General features: G+C 46.5%; 1 protein-coding gene across 1 annotated transcript in view; it reads right to left on the bottom strand.

The window, feature by feature from the left end:
• Positions 1-237: 237 nt before the first annotated feature.
• The window catches only part of hectd2 (HECT domain containing 2), a 35604-nt gene continuing 10395 nt past the window's right edge, over positions 238-25446 (bottom strand). The window contains exons 6-17 of the mRNA XM_070978115.1: positions 24873-24969; positions 24258-24365; positions 22927-23059; positions 19949-20037; positions 15571-15635; positions 15291-15384; positions 13137-13211; positions 10716-10803; positions 9160-9266; positions 4788-4903; positions 3550-3693; positions 238-3043 (exon numbers count right to left, since the gene is read on the bottom strand). Of these exons, the coding sequence (XP_070834216.1) occupies positions 2923-3043; positions 3550-3693; positions 4788-4903; positions 9160-9266; positions 10716-10803; positions 13137-13211; positions 15291-15384; positions 15571-15635; positions 19949-20037; positions 22927-23059; positions 24258-24365; positions 24873-24969 (1237 nt within the window). The 3' untranslated portion in view covers positions 238-2922. The remainder of the gene's footprint in view (positions 3044-3549; positions 3694-4787; positions 4904-9159; positions 9267-10715; positions 10804-13136; positions 13212-15290; positions 15385-15570; positions 15636-19948; positions 20038-22926; positions 23060-24257; positions 24366-24872; positions 24970-25446) is intronic.

Raw genomic sequence — 25446 nt, forward strand, 5'->3', positions numbered from 1 at the left:
TCTGTCCACCTGAATGTCCCCTCTGAGGACCAATAAAAGATCTTATCTTATCTTTCACTTTGTGCATGTCTGATGTCTGATGGCTATAAAAATCCAAAACTTTCCATAAAAACATGAAGAAGTGTTCAAGCAGAGCAGCTTTGAGAGGTTGGAGGGGGCTCGGCCCATCTGCCCCCCACCCCGGGGAATGTGAAGCAAGGTTCATCCTGAAAAAACACGCACAGTCAGCATTTTTTTCCACAGGGGGACGAGCCCTCATCAGCCTTTACTGTACAGTAAATACTTGTGGGATCACTGCAGTACATACAGTGTGTTATATAAGATTTGGGCAGCAGAGAAGCAGAAATGGGTCACGTACATTTGACAGACTGACGAACCTGAAGGTTTACAACTGTTAAATAATAAGAAAAAAACATACAAAAACATGAGAAACACAGGCTTTCCTCTGCACTTTTCTGACAAGTGAAAATAATTACACCTCAACAAACTTTTCGATCCATCTGAACTATTTTCAAACAGATTTCGGATCAGCTCTTCGCTCTTCGTCCCACTGTATAACCTGACACAGTTTGGTCCTCTTCACACACAGCAGACCCGGGTCACATTAGCATATCAAAAAACGCTTGTCTCAACATTGTCCCGTCCGCTCGAGTGCGAGTCCCTCCCACGACTTGTCCCGCTTCCTGGCCTTTTTGTATTCAGCACAAGGACGCGGACATTTTTCCAGCCAGCGGCTCGTTTGGCAATAAGTCCGACGTGATGTGAATGCGAGTCCTCGAACAGATGCTCGGGGACGAGCTGCTTCTGGCTCCTGCTGTCGCTCTGGACTCGTCGTTAAATGACAGAATGGATTCATTGTTGTTGGAGGAGCTTTTCAGACCCTGTGGACGCTCCGCAGGCCGAGTGAATGAGTGACCCAGATCGGACTGATGAGTTTGGACGGTGCAGCCATACGAGCTGCTTGACTGTTGCTTGGTGATTTTTCTTTTTCCGCCAGTCCGTCTTTAGGACTGCAGACATCTTGCCATGGCAACCTTACATAAGAGAGCGCTGAGTGTTTGAAACCAGCTCTGGACAAGAGACAGCAGCGGCGCGAAGGCCAGAAAAGTGACAGAAAGCTCCACCAGAGGCGGTTTGGATGTCAGGACGTCTGACTCCTGACCGCCTCCTGCAGCGTCTCTGACCCACTGTCTGATTTACTGTAAAGGTCCACTGAAGTGGGACAGACACTGAGAACTACGTCCACACCTTCTGGTGCAGGATAAGCTCACCATTAACATTCTCCTGGAAGTTAAAGTCTTAATTTCAAAGGATCTTCAATGCATTCAGTCTAACATCAATCATCACTGCCACCCTGTCCAAGCTTTCATGAAGTCCACTGTAAACTACATTTCCTTTAGCTGCTTCACGCTCGGTGTGTTTACGTGCACTTTGCAGCCAGCTGATCAGACTTACAGTAACCAGGCTGCCATGTAAACGCACTGAGTGAAAGCTTTGTTCTTTATTCCACCTCTCCTTTTAAAGCTCGCTGTTGTAATAAGTGAATTTCCCCACTGTGGGATCAATAACGTCTTATCTTATCTTTGCTCAAACAAAGCACCGGAGCTCGAAGCGCCGCCTCTGCTCACGAAGGTCCGTATGAACTGAACGTTGACGCCGACTTCAAACCTCTGGAGGAAAAATCACGATCTTCATCCTCACTCACGCTCGGCGGCAGTGAGCTCGGCTTGAACTTCAGGCGCTAAATGAAGATGAAAATCTGACATTTTGGACTTTGAAGACTGGTCCAAGGACATTTCTAAACACTGCATGTCAGAAGCTGTGATTAGACACGATCACTGAAACATCTCAACTAACCACGCTGATTATTCAACTACACACTAAAACCAGAGCAGGACACCTTCGTCTTCTCCACTAACAGTCAACATCTACCAGCTGCAGGCTGCAGGTCGTCAGCCTGACGGCAGCCATGATGCCGCGCGTCGAAACAAACAGCGACCTGCCAATCAGCAGCTCTGCTTCAGCTCCACCATGAAATTAGAACATTTAAAAAGAAAAGTTCTGCTGCAGCCTTTTGTTCAATAAAACAGGCGGCAATGTCAAACACAACAACAACAACAACAACAACAACAACAACAACAACAACAAAGCTTCACGAGACAATCCACATCTCATGGTGCACGACAGCAAAGCTTTAGATCCTGACTGCTGCAAACACATTTAAAGTCTGAAAGGACACAAACCTGGAAACATAAAAGCAGACGTCTCAGAGGACGAGAGTCCTCCAGAAGTCTGTTTTAGTGACGCCGTCTGCTTCTGAATACTAACATAGCTTATTGATCACTGAATTTACACATGGCTGATCGACTGAACGAGGATGAAGCAGAAGCGACTCTGAAGCTTCTTTCACCATCAGAACGTCGTTTGACAAAATCAGCACGAATCCAGGTAAATGACAGCCAATCAGCCGCGTGTTCGGCCGTACTGACGGCCAATCAGACGGCCCCTCGCTGGTGTCTTATGTCAGCGTTTGGAAAAGCTTAAAAACCCTCTGAAAGCCATTTTGGAAAACGCTGTTTAGGTCTGGATTGAGGGCTGAAACTGAGAGAAAAGGATGCGTTCACACATTTAACCAGACGTACTCCTGTATGAGAAACAGTAAAGCTGATGATCATTATTACCTGAGCAAACCAGCAAACACACGTGACTGATCTGTTTTCAGACACTGAACTTTTCCTTTCTGAAATGATCTGATCAGTGAAGTTCTGCTCGAGTGCAAATAAAAGGATTTCTGGTGTTTCTGTCAAAGGAAAGTTCCCGTCTGCGGTTTGATCCACGACCACGGAGATTCATAAGGTGCATTGTGTGTGTGTGTGTGTGTGCGTGTGTGTATGTGTGTGTGTGTGCGCGCATGTGTGTGTGTCACTCCAGGCCGAAGCCCTCGGCGTTGGAGATGGCGATCGTGAGTTTGTGTTTGAGCTCCTTCCTGGTTCGATACGGAGGAAGACAGATCTGATTGAAACAGGTGTGAGAGATCGGCAACCTGCGGGGGGGTGGGGGGGGGGGGGGTGGGGGGGGGGAGAGAGAGATTCATGAGCATTTAAAACACACCTGTAGTACACCTGTATTACATCAGTAATGTCAGAGTGCAATTATTAATGCACTTAAGTACACTTTTTAAGTACTTTGAAGTACCACTTTAAGTACTGCAGAGTGAGTTTATTCATCTTTGATACATTTAATGGCGTCTATTTAGGAGTCGACTTTCTAAAAACACACTTTAAATGAAGCACAAACAGTCAAAGTTGGTCCGCTCTGACCCAGATTCTGCTGCTTTCTGTTCAACTTCAACGGTCAGTCTCAACTCCTGCAGCTCAGCTCACACCTGCTCTGTGATTACAGGCGTTCACCTGTGCTTCACCTGTGCTTCACCTGCAGCCTCTGCGGGTCAACAGAGGAAGTGTACATTTCCAGCCTCCCTGAGGACCACCGGGGTCCCGTCACTCACGTCTAAAGCTGTCCGAGCTGCGTCTCGGCTTTGGGACCTACCAGTCAGTGGGAACGTCGATCTTGGAGATCTTGAAGTTGAGGTCGGCCATTCCTCCGACGGGAACGCGGTCGCTTCCTGTGGCGAAGTGGAGGAGCTTCTTCTGCAGCTCCAGAGGGAAAGCCAGCACCACGTCCCAGAAACAGCTGGAGAGACACAGAACAGAACTCAGTGTGGAGACGTGATTGTCTCTGTTTTGCTCTTTGGAGCGCAGCTTAAGCAGAGGAGGTCAGCTTTTCCTTTCTGGGTGTTTTCTGTGCTTTGATCTCATGTCGTTCACCTGCTGCAGGTGTTTGTGGAGGACATTTTTTCCATTGAACAGATCTCTGCACCTCTGCCGCTGTGTCCTCTGCTGTCCAGTGGACACAGCGCAGACAGCAGCATGCCAACTGAGCCGTCAACACGGAGGATGGAGGGAAGCCAAGTTATTCTTACGACTCGCCAGCTGGAGCCGTTTGATCTCACAGACCACTTGGAAGAACATTAGTAGGGCACTTTCATGTATTTATTGGTGACCACCTGCTATGGCTGCACCTGTTATCATTGCCGTGCTGTTATGTCTTGTTAGTGGCAGCCTCAGTGTGACCAGGACCAGTGACTTCCTGTGTGATCCTGAGCTGGAACTCAATCTCCAGACAGAGGTGCCTTTTGATAACGCTGGATGAAAAACGTGAAGATTGTGCTGTGACAATGAACTCTGCACAGGTACCCCACCTGTTCCCCTGCACAGAGCCTACAGGAGCGGCTCGACGGCGGCCGGACGGTGCTGAGGTTGTGTAACAGGCCTGCAGCTGCTCGCTGTCGGCTGTCAGCGCTGTTAGAGCACATTTTCTGCCGCTGACAAGCGCTGGCTTGTTCTCCTCCCCGACTGCTGGAAACAAAAGGACTGAAGGACATCTGTGTGTGTGTGTGTGTGTGTGTGTGTGTGTGTGTGTGTGTGTGTGTGAGAGATAAACAAACTGTGGCTGAGATGAAACAAATGAGCTTTGATTGTGTTGTCCGGTCAGGAGAGCTGAGCAGCGCTGAAACTTTCAGCAGAAACTTTCAGCATATTCTGAATAAAATAACATTTGCTAAATAATAAGCAGCCGCCTTCTCCTGACTCAGGCTGTTCGGCACAAACATCAGATAAAGGTGACACACGAGTGAATCAGAGCCTATTCGAGGGAAATGTGAGGTGGTTTGAGTCACTCTACGAGCAGGGAGTGTGCCCAGCTGAACAGGAAGTGCGGCGTCTTACCGTACGGTGGTGTCCGTCTTGCCGTATCCTTCATACTGAGCAGCTTTCTGCAGAGCGCTCATGTCGAGCTCGGGACTCCCACACACCAACATCTCCACCTCCTCCGGCCGCAGCAACTGCGAGAAACGAGATAAAACCATGAATACACACCACGAGAGGCCGGTGACGCAGCAAACAGCTGAACTCTAAATGACTTTCTGAGTTTTGGAAATTTTATTTTGAATTTCGCGATGAACAAGAACTCAAACGTCTCACGAGCCTTGAACGCGTCGTCACAGACAAAAAGTGCTTCACAAGCAAAGCAAAAACAAGGTCAGCCACTTTTTACACTTTCTGAACGATCAAAGTGTTTATGAACCTCAAAGCAGCGAATATCTGCAGACATTATCTCACAGAAACACGATGACAGAACGTATCAGCAGGCAAAAACAACCAATGTTACATAAACATCAACAAACAACTTCTGAAAGGATAATCAATCAAATATTCATCATTCATCTGCACAACCATGAACATCACATCAATGCACAGATACTGTTACTAACAGTAATGCTGGATTACAGGTGTATAATTTGGTTTAATCCCTGCAGAGTTCAACAGAGTGTTTGATTTCATGAAAATGCGAAGGACTGTAACTACGCAGCGAGCACGAGGAGGCACTTCACGAACAGCTGGACGGACGCAACGTCAGCCCGTCAGCAGAATTTCCACTAAAACACAACAGCGGCTAATGCAACGATGGCTTCCGCTGCTCGGGTGGTGTAAGATCATTGTGCAAGAGCAACACCGCCAGTAAATCAGGAGGAGGAACAGGAAGCGGCATCGTCACCGCAGGTGATGACAGAAAGTGTGTGAAACCGGCAGCGTCCGGGTTTATTTACGACCATGTAAAAGTGAGATTATGACGAGTTACAGCTCAATGTCTGACCTCTGCAGGTCAGTCCTGAAGTTCACAAACAGCAGTTTCAAACATGAATAATGTTTGAAATACACAAATCATGTAAATATATGATGTGCACAGCAGCTCAGCTCTGACAACACTTTAAAAACTTCAAACAAGTTCTTAGAACAGCAGCGAGACGCCGTCACGCCGAGTTTGACCTCAACTTTGCAATGAGCTAATAACCAAAAACTCCCTGTGAGACACACACACACACACACACACACACACACACACACACACACACACACACACACACACACACACACACACACACACACACACACACACACACACACACACACACTAACCACAGGCCTGCCTCGTCACATCCTGACACGTCAGGCGATGAGGACGTGACTGAAGGATCACTGTTTCTTTTAAATGGGGTCAAAGTGACATAAAGAGTCTGAGACAGGTGTGTTCTCAGTCGTACCTGCAGCGCTTGCATGTTTCACTCGACTTTTTTGTGATGAAAGTGTCCTCTGTCCTCTGAATGCGAAGGTTTAGACATTTTTAAACGCTGTGTCTGAGTCACGTCTGCTGATGCAGACTTTAAGGTCTGTCTAAACGTGTGAAACCTTCGATCCGTGTGGGAATGTGCAGGGGAGGTTAGAGGTTAGAAGAGAGGCTTGAAATCTGCTGCATTCATGAGGACAATGATGTCCATTTGCATGTCCAACTCCTTGATGTCTCTTACTAACTGCTGTATAGCCGAGGCTGAAGAATGTGGCGACTTCCTGGACCTTCATCTTCTGCCACCATCAAGACAAACTTCCTCCGAACATCCAAACAAATCTACAGCTCATCATGAAATGATGCATTCATGGACCCCAGAGGATGTCCCGCTCCACGGACGCTCTGTGTGCTTCCCTCTGGCACCGCTCGCGGGCTGAAATGGACACTTGTGCAGCTTTGTTTTAACTCTGATTCAACTCTGACTTTATCGAGCATAATAAAGGATCGCTTGTCTGATTTGAGTGCTGCATCCTCATATTACCTCCAGGGGACAGGGGACAGGATGAGGTGAGGGTGAAAGGGAAAATGAAATCATAAATAAGTGGACAGTGTCTTTGAAGAGATCAACTTCAAATGACAACACGATATAAATATCCGCCTGCATCCAGGTCAGTCCCTGTGCACAGCTGAGTGTCCTCGCTCTTTCAGTCTTCACTTTTAGGATCAGTGTGTCCCGTCTCTGACCCACATTCAGCCTCTCAGCTGATAACCATCCGTCTGTCCGTCTTATCTGCGTCTGTCCCACCGTGTTATGTCAGTGCATTCGCTCTGCTGACGCGGCGACTCCCAACAAAACTCTGCAATAAGACTTTACACAGACGCTCACAGACGGTCTGCTGTGACCTTGACCGTGACCCCTGAACTGTGAGGGTCGAGAGCAAAAGGTCAGAGCCTGAACACAAACCCTCGTCACACTACGACACCCAGAGATCACTTTCAAGTAAAAAGTATAATGAGGCAGCAAGTCAAAAGTCAAACTAAAGCAGGAGAAGCCCGTCGAGCTTTTGGAAGGCGGACCTGCTGCCTGCAGGTCGGCTGCATGTTATGGACTGGTCTCCTTCGGGGGCCCCTGACCCTGTTCAGGGTCTCCAGAGTTTAACAAACAACAACATGGTCAGATGAGAGTCAGCAGATCTTTATCAGGGAGAGCTAACATTTGGCTGAGGAAGACAAACACAACGTTCTGCTCAATTCTCATTTTGGGCCAAATGTCTTCATCAGTGATGAAGAAGGAACAGTTCAACAGTTCGATTCAGGAAAGCGTCTTTGTGTCACAGATGTGTGATGATGTCATGTATTCACTGAAGAAATAGAATATAGTGTTATAATCAATGGTAGCAAATGACTGAAGAAGATTGATTTGTTGAGCCTGATATTATAGGAGCTCTGATGAAGTGTGATACTGTGATGCACTGCCCTCAGGATGACACCTGGCCACAGGTGATACACTGAGCGTGAATCTGAGATACACTGAGACAGAAGGCGGAGTGATCATGGTCTGAGATTTTGAGGATCATGAAGATATGACCGGAGAGAGCTCGTAGTCTGAGATCTCGAGATCCGCCTCGTGGCCTTGCAGGTGTTCGGACAGCCGCTCCTCTGTGTGACCTAACATAACCTCACTGTCCTGAAGTAACCTTAAAGCATGTATTCTTTATAATTGTGTGTTTGCTATAATCACTGATGGATTGAAAGTTCTCATTAAGTTCTCATCACTCTTTAATGGCCAAAGTATTGTTTTTATGCTTTCTGTTATCCACTCATTTGGTGGTAAACACCTGGCTGAAGTGTACAAAGACAGAGCACTGACCACTGTAACCTGGAGTTCGCCAGGACTGTGTGTTTCTGAACGTGTTGTCGGCAATAAAGCACTTTGCTCCTCGGACTTCTGACTCATGCAGAGTTTTATCGGACACCTTTTATTTTTATTGGACACCTTTTATCTTTATTGGACACTTTGTTATTTTTACACTTTTTTTATCTTCATTGGACATTTTTTTAAAAAAGGAAGATTTCTCTGAAATACTTGGACGGCTGTTTTTGACTGTTTTGGCCTGATTGTGGTTTGTGCATTTGGCCTTCACATTCGCTCTTCACCTGCTCTCATCAGTAACCGATGAGAGCAGGTGAAGAGCGAATGTCTGTGAGCCTCACCGCCAATCAGAAACTTACAAATCTCCTTTGGGACGTCAGAGGTCAGAGGTCAGAGGTCAGGAGGATGACATATAAAGTCTGCTGTGATCGATCTCTCACCACAGCCGTCCGCGTAATCACACTGAAGCAGTTTTTATTTCCACCTGAATATTTGACTGTAAATAGATGCTTTCAGATGATTATATGTGAAACTTACTGGCTGGATAACACAATGGGAGCACAGCATGAAGCCTGTAATATTTTCATGTTTTCACTGATGGTATGTAAAGGAGTTCTCCAGAAAAAGATTTATCTACATAAATATTCATGTCTATATTCATGAAACCTACATTTTGGCCATCAATACTAATATTTACTACATTTCTCCCTTCAAACCTTGTGTAATATCTCTGTTAGCGCCGTCTGTCTGCTGCTTCAAACGGTTTCATCAGTCCATTCACGAGAACCTGGGCTTTCTAACGGTGTTTAATGCAGCAGAAACGTAAACGTTGGACGAGGTCAGGCTCTTAGATTTCACATCGTTTCTAAAACTGATCTTTTTTGAATATAACTTACTGAAGTAAACCTTCAGCAGGGCGCGTTTGGAAAGCCTCTCCAAACTGGAGCGAATGACTAATGGAACGCGTGCATGTAATGTTTGTGCAACCAGCGAGCGAGTCTCGACTGTTTCCAACACACACACGCACACACGCACGCACACACACATACACACACACACACACACACACACGCACACACACACACACACTGTGGACTCACCATGAGCGCATCAGAGGCACACACGCTGTGGAAGCCGTGGTAGAAGGCAGCAAACTGTTTAGAAATGGACTTGTTGAGCAGGAAGTCGACGTAGAGCTGGACGTACTCTGTGGAGAGAGGACCAACACGAAGGTGTGATTTACACAAACGTTCACCCTCCAGGCTTCCATAACACACACAGGGACACAGGCAGAGCGCCGGACCTGCATGCCAACGGGAGCCGCTGGATGGAAAATCAGCTTTAATAACACAGTTCTCAGCTCGCCTTCGTCCTCTTAAACAGAACAAAGGAACCTTCGAGCTGAGCCAGGTTTCTGTTCGTTAAACAGCACCAGAGGGTTTCAGCAGCTCAGCTGATGCCTGCTGCAGCGAACTGTTAACTTCAGTCAGACAAACTGAGCAGTTTCCAGCGTAAATACGAGGCTATCTGCACCAGGAAGGCAGGAAACAGGTCGGACCTTCAGAAGAAGATCATGTTCTTATGCTAAAACCTCTTTCCACACCACCTCCACACCTCTGCAACCACACCTCCACACTAGTAAACGTGCTTGGCTGTTTCCTGCTGGTTTTGCTGGTTTTACTGGTTTCTGAGTGATCCTGGAGAAACGTCTGGTCTGGACCAATAAGCTACTGTTTGCTGCTGAGCTCCTTGCAGACCTCGAGTCCAGAGTTTGACCCACACAGTGTCTCTGAAGCCGTCTCTCTCAGAGGACACCGTGTCCTCTGCATCTCTGGCTTCTCCTGTGGTAGCAGCAGTAAACGCTACCTGCAGTGACACCTGTGCAGGTGCTGCTGACCTCAGCTGTACTCAGTTTGGCCCGGGTTGCTCATTTGTATTCATGGACGTGCACCTTTTTGAAACGACTGAACAGGTGGTTTGTGTTTCCACCGTTTGGTATCAGGACAGCAAACGAGGCTGAGGTTTTCTCCGTGTCGGACGGTTTAAAGCTGAAGCAGCTCTAAATGACTGCAGCGCTGCTTCTAGATCAGTGTTTCCCAAGCTTTTTAGCCACGGCACATATTTGACATTGGAAAAATCACAAGGCACACCACCAAACAAACATGTCACAAACAGTATATGTATTGAAATAAAGAAAATCTAGTCTGTTTACTTCCTCAGAGTGAAACCTGGGCCTGTTTAGTTGGACACAAAGCTGATATTCTTGCAGGAATTGAAGAAAGACACACAGGATGATTTCATCAGACTGATGCTCTAAGCCTTAGAGCACCGGTCTGATGAAACTGGATGATCTTCCACGGCACACCTGATGATTTGACACTCACGTGCCGCGGCACAGTGGTTGGGAAACACTGCTCTAGAAGGAGGGTTTCCTCTCTTGTGGCCTCCTTCTCCACCTCTGGTTCACTCCACCCGTCTCTCTTCAGACTACAGGCTCAACCTTTCTTCATGACGTGTTTTCCACCGTTGGACCGACCTTTTGAAGGAAGCGACGTGGCACACTGACCTCCTGAACCTGCGTGAACCTGCATCCTGCTGTTAATCCGCCTGTAACGACCTGCAACATGCTCTCCGCTGTGGCTCGCTGTGGACTCACCCTTCCTGTTCTGCTTGGTGACGGGGATTTTGTCTCCTCCAGGCTTCAGGTTGTAGGACTTGACCATGCCCATTTCCTCCTGGAAAACCTGCGACACACAAAAAGCATGATGTCACCGTTTATTGTCTGTCGATAGCCACATATTTGTTGGAGAAAAGGAGAATGAATATTGATTTCCTGTCATCTGGTGGACAGACGACTCAAACAAGTGTCTCCTGGACGTGTTTGTGTCCAACTGCTCTCCTTATTAGCTTACGAGGTGACAATACATCAGACCTGTGTTACGTTCATCACCACAGAATTTCCCAAAAATATATGAATGCAGGTTTGAGTATGGTCTCGTTCGCAGGGGGCTGTGAACAGTGAATACTTCAGTACAGTTACTCCATCAGTACAGTTACTCCATCAGTACAGTTACTCCATCAGTACAGTTACTCCATCAGTTACTCCATCAGTACAGTTACTCCATCAGTACAACAGCAGAGTCAAACATTAATCTGAGAGATTACAAGTAATCACAGAGCACAAAAAAGCCCACCTGCTGTTTTTACACTGGAAATGGATTAAATGTTGCATCAGCCTGGTCAGAAAGGAGTAAACTTTAATTCAAGTACAGAAAAGTCCTTATAAGTACACTTTTACTGTTTGTGTAGATGACAGGTCGAGGTCATGAAGTTCTACTTAAATATACTAAAATGAATATTCTGCAGTACTGAAAGTGGTGTTTCAGAGTAATTATTAGTACTATTAGCATGCTTGATTAAAGTGTACTTTAACTTCACTTCATTTGAAGTATATTTAAGTATATTTTCAACACATTAGTGCCATAATACAATTGTACTGCAGGTGTGTTGTGGTACTTCAGGACTACTTGAGTGCACAGTATTCCTTGAAGGCAACACAAAATGTACTTAGGATACTCTTCAAAAAGTATAATTGAAGTATAATACTTTAACCTGGGTCTGAATGGAGGATTCAACCGTCGAGCTTCAGAGGCTCAAGCTTCATTTTTAGCACAGAGGTATGGTTGTTCCTCTCATCTCGCTCTTACTAAAGAGGAGAATAAGCATGTTTCCCAAAATGTGGAGCAGCTACGAGCGAGCAGACTCTGAGTCAGCGACGTCTCACATGTGGCCCAGAAATAAACTTTGGGTTTACACTAAGAGTTAAGCTGAGGTTATGGTGAGCGGCTATAGGGAATAAATTAAATCACTGAGGCTCGTGCGAGGACAGCAGCACAAACTTGTATTTGTGTGGGGAATAGATGGGTATAAATACAGTGAAGGGACACACACTCATGTCCAAACATGAGGGAAAGATGTGGAGTCATGGTGAGTGAGCGCGATAGAAAGTCCAGAGAGATCCAGAGTGCTGCAGGTCGCCGGGTTCAACCGTCCTGCAGCTCAGCCGGCCCCCACCGCAGGCTCAAATAACACCCCCACGCAGGCCTTTACATAACATTTCCTCTCACGTATGTTACGGCTTCACACTGAGGCCCGGCTGCACCATAAAGGTTTCCATTAAATCTGCTGTCTGCGCTCGGCGGCTGAGATGTCGCGTCATGTAAAGCTCAGCGTGAGCAGCTTGGCGCCGTCTGAAACGATGACTGCATCAAAACAAAGCAGCCTTCATCACTTCTAACACAACCTGCAACTTTTTGTGTCGCTGACAAATAAATGCATACTTCTACTTCAGTTTGTGGGAAAATACTTCACTGATGAGATAATCATCAAAAGTATTTACTTCCAGGAAGAAAGTGTCGTTTCGCAGCTGAAGGTGAGCAGTCGGTGGGCATTCCTGCACCAATCAGCAGCCGATCAGCAGGACTGGTATCTAACCAGGAAGGTGATCATGTTCGGGGCACTCCTTGCTGTGAGCTCAGTCTGCAGGAAATGTCTTGTCCCCTTCAGACCGAATCACAATGGCTTGATTTCAGTTTGAGGCTCCGTTTAGGTTCATGTTAACGATCTCTGGTCGTCCATCATCCAGAACGTAAAGTAATGATGCTGGGTGCCTTTTTCACACATTCATCTGAGAATTAGAAACATGTTTTTCTACTAAACCTTTGAAGATCATGAATCTGACTGAACTTTTAATGCCAGCTTTAAGTATCTGACAGTTCGTCCAAAACCTGGTTCTGCTGTGTGCCATCAGTGGGCTGATGCAGACCCCCCTATGGCCTTTATTAAAATCACACCTCAGCGACGGCACTCACGGCTGTCTGTCAGCACGTCAGACCTGCTCAGACGCTCTCATCACGGCGGCCTTGAAGAGTTTCATATGAGCTCAGATCTTTCTCACATCGTTAACAACAGTGGAGCAAATAAACAGCTCATTAGCACACTGCTAATGCTAAACCAAACCAAACCAGGAACCCCCGCACGAGGAAGCTCCGAGCCGACTTTTCAGCGTGTTTTTTACCTGAAAGGTGAGGTAGAAGTCTTCCTCCACATTTCCCTCGTAGCTCAGCAGCTCTCCCAAACCATGAGCCAGCTCCTGCAGACAGACACAGGAGGTCAGAGGTTCAATCCCAAACCAGCTGAGAGACGTCCGGCGTCCTCAGCCGACACTAAGACAGATTCTAATGAGGAAATCAATCCTCACTCTCAGCTTCTGCTTGTGCACAGTTTTCATTTTTGTAAGCTATTGTTTTATATTCATGCACTGGAGGGAGAACTGCAAACATCATGACTTCATGTTAGTGCAGGTTTAAAGCAGCTTTTCGTCTTCAGACAGAACATCAGATGACACATGAGAATCCGTCTGCAGCGCTGCAGCATCGCCTGAGCTCCGGGCTACACGGCGACTCCCAGTTATGTCGCAATTTCAAATGAGTGAATATCACAACACACTGGAGCAAGACGCCAACGCTCGTACTGATTCACGGATCTGATGAATGAACTTTTATTACTTTGCTTGTTGGAGTCATCAGAGTTAAGGCGCCGACGCTGACTGCAGGCCTCATATCTGATATCCTGCTGTTACGCAACCACGGGGGGCTCGTTTTAGCATCCTGGAGTGTGTGTGGGCGTGACTCAGTCTCCATTTTCTTTTTTCACATTTCAGACTGGAGACCAGTAACTGGGGACAGCTGGTACAACTGGGGTCAAAAGCTGTGACCCAGCTGGAAAACAGCTGATTTTTGGGTGAGTTGGGGTTAGAGTGAGCCAAGTCGTGTTTGGTTAAGGTAAGTCTGCAGGAAGTCGATGCAATTTCCCAAGAAAGTGACCCAACTAAGATTGTGTGTGTGTGTGTGTGTGTGTGTGTGTGTGTTTGTGACCTTCACACTGGGGAAGGTTTTGGACGTGACACAGCTTCTGTATCAGGTAACTGAGCGACAGTTCAGGATCTGCTGCACAGTACAGGTGAATTGTTCCACCTGTTTGAGCGTCTCTGAGGACAAATGTGAGCACACTCTTTCACTGAGCCGCAGACTAAGGCCGTCGACACCTGCGGCAGGTGTGTCCAGTTCAATGCCTTCCTCTTTGTCTTTGCTAGCGGCTGCATCTAGGACAGTGTCGAGTCTCTTTGCACATCGCAGCCTGGTCCAGTCATGTATTCAAATTAAAGTACTGCTCTTTTCCTTTTTTTTTTTTTTCTTTACTGCGCTGCAGTTTCAAATTATGAATGTTGCTTATAATGAGTGTTTGTTCTCCGAACTGCTTCCAAAACAACATAACGACACCTCAGGGGTGTTACTACATGCATGAAAACTAAAAAATGCTCACACTCACTGAGAACAAGGAAAGTACACCACATTAGTACAGTATGTACAGCTGTGATGTATACACTGGCATGCATGAGTGTGACGCAGAATGTATGTGTGTGTGTGTGTGTGTGTGTGTGTGTGTGTGTGTGTGTGTGAGAGACAGACAGGGAGGTGAGTTGAAGTGATTAAATACATTTCTGGGAACACAAGAAAGCTTTCAAACTCAACTCAACAAAGTCCCTCATTAAGACACAAAAGTGTTTGATTCAGTTTGTTCAGGGAAAACAAAAGTAAAAAAACAAGAATATACGTGTGCAACAAACTGCAGATGAAAGAGAATCATTCACCTTTCATAATATTTGAGAAAAGACTTCAAAAAATGGAAAAGAATGCATGAAACAATGCACAATGGAAAAATACTGCATGGTAAATGTGTTTAAAGCACGACTGAATGCACGGAAACAAAGATGAAAATATTATCTGGTGGGAGATTTAACTGATAGCAACACACGAGGTTAAATTTAGACTCTACAAAGAGACAGTGAGAGGAGGAGGAGGAGGAGGAGGAGGAGGAGGAGGAGGAGGAGGAGGGGTGAACAAAGAGGGATTAAAAGTTTAACTCTGGCGCCCTCTAGTGGCAGAACAGAGACAGGCAGGTGTGGGCATGCCAGAGATGAACACACCTCAGACTGAGTGTGCATTCAGAGGGAGCACACCTGTGCAGGTAAACATGCTGCGATGCTGCCCTTCTTCAGGTTTAAAATACGCATCAACAGGAAAAATAAGAATATCTCATTACAGAAGAAACTGATGCAACTTCAGTCAGTCACAGTCAAACCAGCGACAAATCAGGCTGAGACTCGTACCGGCATGATCTGCTGCAGGTCGTCCAGGGTGGCGGTCGCATTGCCGACGAGGGCGTTTTGGTCCGATGGTACAGTAGGTGGAGTGAGGAGCTTCCTGTAACAGGACAAAATCACCTGAACTACAAGTCCCATTACATTTGACAGCAGGTAAATCCTGCTCTGAATGTGTTCATGTGCTGATTACAGGTGAGCCACACTTCACAGCATCAACAGCAGGAGCTTCACACAGCTGATGCTTGTGACCAGTTTTAGATTGAGAGGCAGGAACAGCCACACCGACCTGTAACAGTAGAGCGGGAAGTGGATGTCCAGAGCGATGCTGTTGTAAACGGCTAAGCCCATCAGCTGATCACAGCAGGTTAAGGAGGAAGTGACAACAGACAGACAGACAGACGGACAGACGGACGGACGGACGGACAGACAGACAGACAGACAGACGGACAGACGGACAGACAGACAGACGAGTCTACGACGGGGCTCACCTGACCTGGACGATGATGGTTTGTGTTTGTTTTTTTGTTTCCATGTAAATAAATCAGGGTGTCCACAGCTAAACACGACAAAATCATTAGCGTCTTCATTAGCATTTAGCATTAGCATAAATACTGTAAACAAACAACCAGCAGCCACATAAAACACACACACACACACACACACACACACACACACACACACACACACACACACACACACACACACACACACACACACACACACACAGACAGAGGAGTGTGTGTAGCTGGATGGTGGTGAGGTCGAGTACTTAATGTCCCGTCCACCTGCTCTTTTTCTGTGTCCAAGGGGTGCTGGCCCAACACACACACGTGTGTGTGCACACACACAGAAAGTGTTCACAGCTGCCACATGTGGCGGCCAGATGTGGTGTAATTGTTGTGTGGGTTGAGTGTGTGTCTGTGAACTGAACACTACTGATTACGAGTAGGTGACACACACACACACACACACACACACACACACACACACACACACACACACACACACACACACACACACACACACCCAGGCATGAAAATAAACATAAACTGTACTATTATCACAACCATTAAGACCATTAAGATGTCAAACACACACACACACACACACACACACACACACACACACACACACACACACACACACACACACACACACACACACACACACACACACACACACACACACACACACACACACACACCCAGGCATGAAAATAAACATAAACTGTACTATTATCACAACCATTAAGACCATTAAGATGTCAAACACACACACACACACACACACACACACACACACACACACACCACACACACACACACACAGATATCAAAGCACTCAGAGGCCTTCGTTCATGGTTAGTTTCTGCTCTTTTCGCTCTTTAATCTTCTAACACTCTTTGTCTGTTCCCTAACACGGACTCTTTGTTCTTCATTACTTCACAGAGCTTTGTGTTACATGTATTTTATTAATCTGTGTTAATCTGTCACTCTATAATATTCCAGCACAGGAAAACTGTGCATGCTGCACAAAGACAATCGGAAAGGCTGCAATGCATTCTGGGTCTGTGCCTTGGAGCAGGTTAATCCAGCCAGGCTTCACTTTGGTCTGCCGTCTCTTTCTTCCACTCCGCTGTCTCATCAGCGCGTCCTCCTCTTTGTTTACATCTGTTTACATTCTGTCTCCGTCTCAAACCCCCGTCGCTCCACTGCTCCATCTCCATAGTGAGGCAACACTACCATGACGACTAAGCAGGAACGAGGGAGATGGATAAATTAGCTCTTAGCACAAGCACACATGTGGAACATTCATGGAACACCCAGGAGCACACGCACACACACACGCACGCACACACGCACGCATGCACTCACACACTTAGACAAATGCATCAACACACACATTTCCCACCCATCCTTAGTTTCTCCATCTTGCTCCCACATCTCCCACTTTTTTCTTGCACTCACTGTTTCTTCCCTCGCTCACACACACACACATGCACGCGCGCGCGCGCACACACACACACACACACACACACACAAAATAATACAGCAAGGAACACAGCTATTAGGTTATATAACCTTTTGACAGTTCCCAGCTGGCTAGTAACTAAGGATAAAGTGCTGGATCGTTCTGTCTTCACACACAGTGTACATGTGTACACACACACACTCACGCACGCACGCACGTACGCACGCACGCACAGTCCTGAAAGTACATGCTATACATGGCGGGAACGGCTGCAGAGCTAGCCTGCAGTGTTCAAAACTACAGAAGTGAGACGATGTCTGAATGTTTCACAGAAATGCACCAAATGAAGCTTCTGGAGCCTCGTCTGTCCGCCTCATTCATGATCTACATGAGATCACAAAGCAATAGCATCAATAACATCAATAACAGCAGCCGGCCAATGGCTCAGCAACAAGTGTGTTCAGATAGATGCAAAGAGGATTTCAGAGGCTTGTGCAAAAATAAAAAGTTGGTGGAAAGACAGGAAGTTAGCTCTGGGTGGGGTTAAGACATGCTGCTAATCACAGCGCCGGGTGTGACGTACCAGCACGTTAGATTTCCACCTGACTGCCATCTCTTATCGCAACTGCAACTTTCCAGCAACCGTCGGCACACATGCTGTAGTTATTGTGCGTGTTGGACAAAGTAGGTCCATTTCCTGCTCAAAGAGGCTGCGAGAAGGAAAAACTGTGCAGCTGTTTGAGGTATATTATGTGGTCTTTAGTCGCAAAGCTGCTGGATAAAAGTCTGTCTCCGAGGAGTTACTTATGCAAACTACTCATGTGAAACAGCACATAGGTTTCCATCGAAACGTCACCCGATTGTGTTTTATTCACATCAAAAGAAAAGGCTGACGATCAGTTTGAGGAGTGTCGATGCCGAACGTGTCAGGAAAATGTTCACTGACTGTATTTCATTTGTTAAAATGTTAAATATTAAAGCTAAATCTAAGCTGATCCTGAACCAAAGTGCTTCTGTCTCATGAACAACACGCAGGACTCCGGAGCTGAAGCTGGCTCTCTGCAGTCTGAACGCCCACCATCCAGCCGCTCACCTCCCTGTGATTTCTGTGTGGCACAAAAACGAAACACTTAACGAACTGGAGGGAAAATGTTGCCTTTGAACACAACCCAGGCTGCAATTATGTTCCTGACAAAGAGCAACTGGCAAGCAAATTACTAGAATATAAACATCACGTCTCAGACATGAGGGCGCTGCATAAAAGCTCGATTTCTGCTTCTAACCCTGCAGGTGGATGTGTTTGTCTGCATTACAAATTTGGAATTTCTACCTGAATTCACCAGCTACTGTGCAAATGTCACCGCCTATGCTGGTGAAATCAGCCTGACTCTGTCCGTTAGCTGTGTGAGCAAACAAACCTGCAGACAGTCAGCGTGCTGGACGCGTCTTAAAGGACTTAAGCAGCGCTAGCAGCGTCTAGAGTGGGGTAAATAAAAAAAAAAAGGCACACTTTTCAAAATAAAAGCACCACAGTTGCATTGCATGCACAGCATAAATACTCTTTCATTGACCTCACACGGGCCAGACAGGGATGGATCGAAGGATGCCCTAAGGGCCGGATGTGTCCCGCGGGCCATAAAATGGCCAGCTCTGCATTACCGGTCGAGGTAACATCAACAAACGGGAGGATACGGTCACCGTCAAGTCGCTGTGAGGCTTCGGACGGTCTGGAAAACTATCGAGAAACTGAGTCAGTGGCAACAAAGTATCTCAAGTAAGTAATCAAATAAAACAACCAGGCTAGTTAGCCAACTAGTTAATGCTAGCGGTAACCGATAGCATTAGCTAACTAACGGTCTAGGTAAAATTGAGTTCAGTACATCAGTTAGCTTGCGTTAGATAATTAACTAGTTAGCTAACGTTAGACTAGATTACATCAGCTGGCTAACGATAGCTAACTGATGTTATCTAGTTAGCTAACGCTACCGGTTAGAGCCTGCAGCGTCTGCTTAAAAAACGTCGTCTTTTTTTCAGCTGAGTGTTCAAAGTTCTGACGGGTCTCTTATGTGAGAACATGTGGGTGTGAAATCACTGAGGCTGTTTGGGCTTCAGGCCTCGCCTGCTTTATTTTATATTCTGGCTAAAAATTGTGTATTTAGTTTGAGATATATTTGTTCAGTGTGCAGATTTACAGCCTAAAAACACACATTATAGTATCTGTTTTCTCTGCTGTGGTTTGAAATAGAGGAGTGTTAGAGTGGGGGGGGGGGGGGGGGGGGGGTGTCAAAGACAAGAGCGCCTGTGTGTGTGTGTGCGTGCGTGCGTGCGTGTGTCCCTGTCTGCACTTTACCCACACATTAAATTCTGAACATCCCCAAAACGCTGTTTTGTCTACAGGACTCAAACCTGCTAACAAGCAGAAGCCGTGAGAGCGCTGAAGAGCTGCATGAAACATAATGGACGAGCATTAAAATGCTAATGTGGTCTGTTTGTGCAGATGCCAAACAAGCTGCTCACGCTGGGAACAAGTCAAAAATGTGCAAACAAACAAAATGTGAAACCCAAACACAGAAGTCTGGATGACCCCCCCCCCCCCCCCCCCCCCCCCCGACTTTATTTAACTAAGAATGCACCACCCACAGCCCCCCCACAGCAGCACCATCCACACACCCCCACGTTTTAATAAAGGATACAGTCCCAACCAACTGGAACTCAGAATAGTTGTCACACTTCCAACTGCTGAACCAATGGCAGCGCGAGTCCTTCATGTAGGTGAACATTCCTGAAAAATAACCAAAAAATGACTCAGAATTACATTTCATACGTCACCGGTGATCAATAAATCAATGGAGCCTGGATGGATGAGAGATGGATGATGCAGGGGAAGAGACAAAAGAAGGAAAGAAACCTGCTGCAGCTGTGTTTGGCCTCTAGAGGGCAGCAGAAACATGTCATTAACATCATGAACTTATTAGCAGACAGCTGCTTATTTCTGCATTTGGCAGCTGCAGAACAACATGATGACGGGTGTGAAGTCGTCTTTGTGTCTCCTGATGAACATCAGTCAATTCTTCGCTCTCTTTTAGCTCTGATTTTGGTCTCCTCCACCTCCTCCCGACGGAAACATCTGGCTCTCCTTGCTAAATGCTCCTCTATGTTCACCTGCTGGTCTCTGACTGAGTCTGCTGCTGTTTGCTGCTCAGCAGGTCGAGTCCAGAGGCTTTTTACAGCTTTTATTCTGAAAATGACGCCATGAGAGCGAAGCCTACATATAATATATTCTGATTGGTCAGTAAAGCTTTTATTAAATGCATCTCACTTCCAATAAAACACTCCTTCACAGTCAAGAAATCTGCACGTCTGCGTTTATTTTCTCTCCGCTGTCAACGCTGCCACTTGTCAACGTTCCCTTTGACAGATTTGTGTGACGTTTTCGACGTCTTTGGTGAGCGATAAAGAGGATAATTAGCAGGTAGTTAAGAGGAATAAAGACGACTTTTCCAGCTCTGACTGAGAGAAACAGCAGCAGTCTGTTCTGAGCAGAGACACATCTGGACCGCTCGCATCTCTGAACACCAGAAACTGACACCGCTGCAAGCATGAAAGAGCCTGTGTGTGTGTGTGTGTGTGTGTGTGTGTGTGTGTGTGTGTGTGTGTGTGTGTGTGTGTGTGTGTGTGTGTGTATACACCTGCCTGTGTGCAGCTGGGTGTGTGTTTCTATATGTGTGTGAGGCAGAGCTGGGGTTTTCCCTGAGCTGCTAATGAGGGGAACACAGCTTTCATTGAGTGTGTTGCTCTGGGCCGACATCTCCTGGCACCGAAAACACAGACAACCACGGAAAGATGGAAGAACGATGGAAAGAACAACTCGACCAGAGGGGGGAGAGAGAGAGAGAGAGAGAGAGAGAGAGAGAGAGACAGACAGACAGACAGTGAGGGAGAGAGAGAGAAGCGGCAGATGCACAGACAGACACTCACTTGGTTTCCATTCAAGTATTTTTTAAGCTAATTCCAATGAACTGAACAAGAGAGGCTGAGTCGAAACGGTAGTTGGAGATCACTCTACATCAATATTGTTGAAAGGTTTTCAGCCTCACATGACGTGAGAATGTTTCTCATGGTTAAAGGAAACGTTTGAGCTCCAGTGATGGAAAGTTCAGCTTGAAAGGTGCAACATGGAAGAACCCGCCACATGTCCACTACATACTCCACACAGACAGGGGGCAGCATATCGTAACCGCTAACTGCTGCTAATTGCTGCTAACTGCAGCTGCTGTTAGCTCTGTTAGCGGTGCAGCTAGCAGTCCTATTAGCTGACATCAGGACTGGGAGCTCAGGGGAGTGCACAGGAGCTTCGGACCACCAGGAGGACGAGGTTTTCAGGCACGTGGTCAGCAGATCCCATGAAAAGACCCAAACCAGCAGTGAGTGTGTGTGTGTGTGCGTGTGTGTGTGTGTGTGTGTGTGTGTGTGTGTGTGTGTGTATCACAGCCTGATAGATGTTCTTCCTCTGAGCCGTAGAGCTCCATTAAAAACACATCAGCGAGCCTCACTTTCACTGGCTGACACGTTCCTCCATCATCATGAACACACTCACTGTAGTTTATTTTAACTCAGTCCCACACACGCACGCACGCACGCACGCACGCACAAACACACGCACACACACACACACTACAGCACTACATGTGGATTCATCCGCCACTGAAAATAGTCCCAACAAATGCTCTGATGGAAACATCAGCGGCCTGCTCGTATCACAAAAATACAGACAGTGTTTAAAAAGTGATGTTTAGGTAAAAGCACAGCTGGACAATCAGGATTTCAGAGGCCAATAATGCCTAGAAAAGAAGACCTTAACACAGTCCTGCAGCCACCATGGAGCCGTTTGTTCAATACAAGCCTCTTACAATACTTCAGGCGGATCCTTGGAGCTGTGAGGACGTTATATTGCGTAATATAAAGTTAAATATTACATAATTTCCTGGATTTAATGGTTGTTTGGGACACACTGGGTGCAGGAGTGCTGTGAGAGGTTTCTGTGGAAGCAAAGCAGGTCTTCATTAGACTCTACTGTAACTGCTGGGAACCCAAACTGACTGCAACTGATCCGTGAAAGATCCAAACTTTTCGGAGCCGCTTGTCAACACAACGACGCTCCAGAGATCAACGTTTGGTGGATCGTTCCTTTAACGTGGCCGGAGTGGAGACGATCAAAGACAACAGAAGAAGACAGGAAGAGAGAGAGACAGGGGCACCCAAACAAAGAGACACTGAGATGGAGAGATAATTGGAATCAGGTGGTCAGCAAAGACAGGGGAGTAAACGATAAAGAGAAACAGACTGTCACAATAAGAGCTGCTCCGCTCTGAAATGAGTTTCCAAAACCAACACTGACCGCTTTTCTCAGCCATCTGACACTTATTCCTGCTGCAGCTTCAGCAACCTGCAAACTCACACAGTCTGTCCACAGAGACCTCCAGCTCATAAAAATTTACTTTCCGTTTTCTTCCAATAAAAATCTGATTTTCTTTCCACTTGTTTTCAATAAAGTGCGGCTTCACTTTCCATTGACTTTGCATCAAACTGGATTTTGTGTCGTCTGCCGCTCCTCGAAGACCTGCTGAAAGGCCTCGTCAATGCTTCGGCCGCCGCAGGGCTGCACGCTCACCGTAGTCTGTGTGGAAGATCTGTCGCACCAGCAGCAGGAACCACTCTTTCGTCAGGCCGCCCATGTCCAGCCCCGCCTCCCCGACGAACGTCACCCGCAGCTTCTTCTTCAGGTCGCACCGCTTCCTCGTCAACTGCGGGAGGAGAGACGAACGCGTAGCATTCAGGTCGCCGTTCACGTGATTTCTGTGTTGCATAAGAGCTGTTTTCACTCTCTGCTGCATCATTTAAACAGCTGCTCCATTAAAACCTCAAACACAAGCACCAAAATGTTGTGATGGTATATTCCTCAACTTCTGCAGACCAAATATCTGCGGGAACAGTCTTAACGACATTTGGGCTGAATCTCACTTCTAGAGGAAAGTAACACTTAACGTCACTTAGACTCAGATTTTAGGGCTCACGTCAGATTTATAGTTAGGTTTAGGTTAAACTGAGCGTTTGAGGTCGACACATGAATGCAGGACATTAAAGGCGTGCTTGCTGATCCTCATGAATGGTTCTGTATCTTCGCCGCCCTCTCTGTGTTCCCACACCACAAATTTGCCTGCTTTCCTCTCATTACAAAACATGTTTCATAAAATATATTTTTGTTTGTCATCACGCCCTAAAATTTCCAGTTTCCACCAAAGACATTTGTCTGCATCTGGGAGACGAATTCTTTCCTTCTTCATTATCTTTGCTCAGTACTTCAAACACGCTGCTGACAGTCAAATACACGCAGACATGAGTCTAATTAAACTGCAAATTATAGTTATTTTGTTCAATCAAATTTGGCACCAGACCACCACCACAGTCGGTTTTCTGATGTTTTCTCTCAAAGATATTTCAACAAACAAACGACAATCAACAACAATGTTCTCCTCAGTGGATAAACTTCTGCAAAAACGTGCAGTAAAAGAGCCTTTCAAATCTCAACAAGCAATAACAGTAATAATAACAATAATAATAATAATAAACTTTATTTGTGTAGTGGAGCTGCAGCTCAAAGTGCTTCACGAGAGATAAATCACATGCATCAGTGAGAGCTTCACATAGATAAGATGGAGCGTAAAGTGTCACAGCCTCCCCCACTTCCTTTAGTCTGATGTGGAAAACAGTAGAAAACACATCAGCAGACAGACGTCTCTGAACGAAGCTGCACAGTCACACGTCCACGTCCACGTCCAGCCTGCAGAGCCAGATAAACCTGCAGGTAACGCTAACGCTCCTCCAGCTTCCTCAGGCCTTCCGCCATACTCCTGCTTTTAGGAGCACTTTCATTTAACAAACATCTGAAACAGATGTGACAAGCATGCGCGCGTGTGTGTGTGTGCATGTGTGTGTACTAACCTCATCCAGTGAGTCACTGAGGAGCTGTGCTCGTCGTACTTTAATGTTGAGGAACAGAAGGTTCATGTCCACTCTCTGCCTGCGAGAAACCTTATTGACCAGGCTTTGCTGTGAAACACACACACGCGCACACAACGCACACACACGCACACACACGCACACACACACACACACACACACACACACACACACACACACACACACACAGAGTTGTGTTTCCATTATTTTAGACAGACTTCATTTCTTACAGACTTATCCTGATGCTAACTGTAACCACAGTCTTCACCATAAAATCTAATGATTTACATTATGGAGATAAGGTAGACACACACACACACACACACACACACACACACACACACACACACACACACACACACACCTGCACAAATGAGAAACATCATTTCAATAATACCAAAACTTTAACCTAAACACTAGAAAACAGACAAAATCTGCAGGAACGTAACGAACAAATGCATGTCTGCAGACTTTAACTGTGTGTGTGTGTGTGTGTGTGTGTGTGTGTGTGTGTGTGTGTGTGTGTGTGTGTGTGTGTGTGTGTGTGTGTGTGTGTGTGTGTGTGTGTGTGTGTGTGTGTGTGCGCGTGCGTCCCACCCTGGCCTGACTGATCATCTGTTGCTCAGAGTCTTTCTGGATGATGGCTTTCTTCACGACCGTCGAAAGGATGAAGGGAAACTGACAGAAGGAAAACCTGAGGAGGACGAGAGGACACATGAAAGCTTCAGACGCCCTGAAAAGGTTTTTTTTCATCTGTTTTTTTAAAAGTCTGCAGAGAAAAACTCTTCATTCCTCACTCTCAAGACTTTTTGAAATTATAGGCTTTATCCAAATGAGCAGGATGTGAAATCTACACCCTCCCATCCACTGCAGCCAGACGCTCAGAGGCGAGCGGTTCAACGGCAAACTCTGCATCTATTTCCTTTATCAGACGTTAACGAGCCGTGACGCAGCGTGAAACACACTTCACGGCTTCTGAGAGTCTTTCCATGAGTGTGGATAAACTGCGGCTGTGGGAACGTTGCTTCGTCTCTGCTCTGGAGGAGGCGCTCGGTCCCACTTCCAGGAATCTTCTGGAGGAGCTACCATCACCCTCGCTCACAGGCTGTGCTGAGTCAGGCTAATATGTTGTCACATCTGTTAGCATTTCTGCTGCTTATTAGCGGGCTGA

Source organism: Chaetodon trifascialis, chromosome 13 (assembly GCF_039877785.1).
Source record: "Chaetodon trifascialis isolate fChaTrf1 chromosome 13, fChaTrf1.hap1, whole genome shotgun sequence".
Taxonomy (NCBI): Eukaryota; Metazoa; Chordata; class Actinopteri; order Chaetodontiformes; family Chaetodontidae; genus Chaetodon; species Chaetodon trifascialis.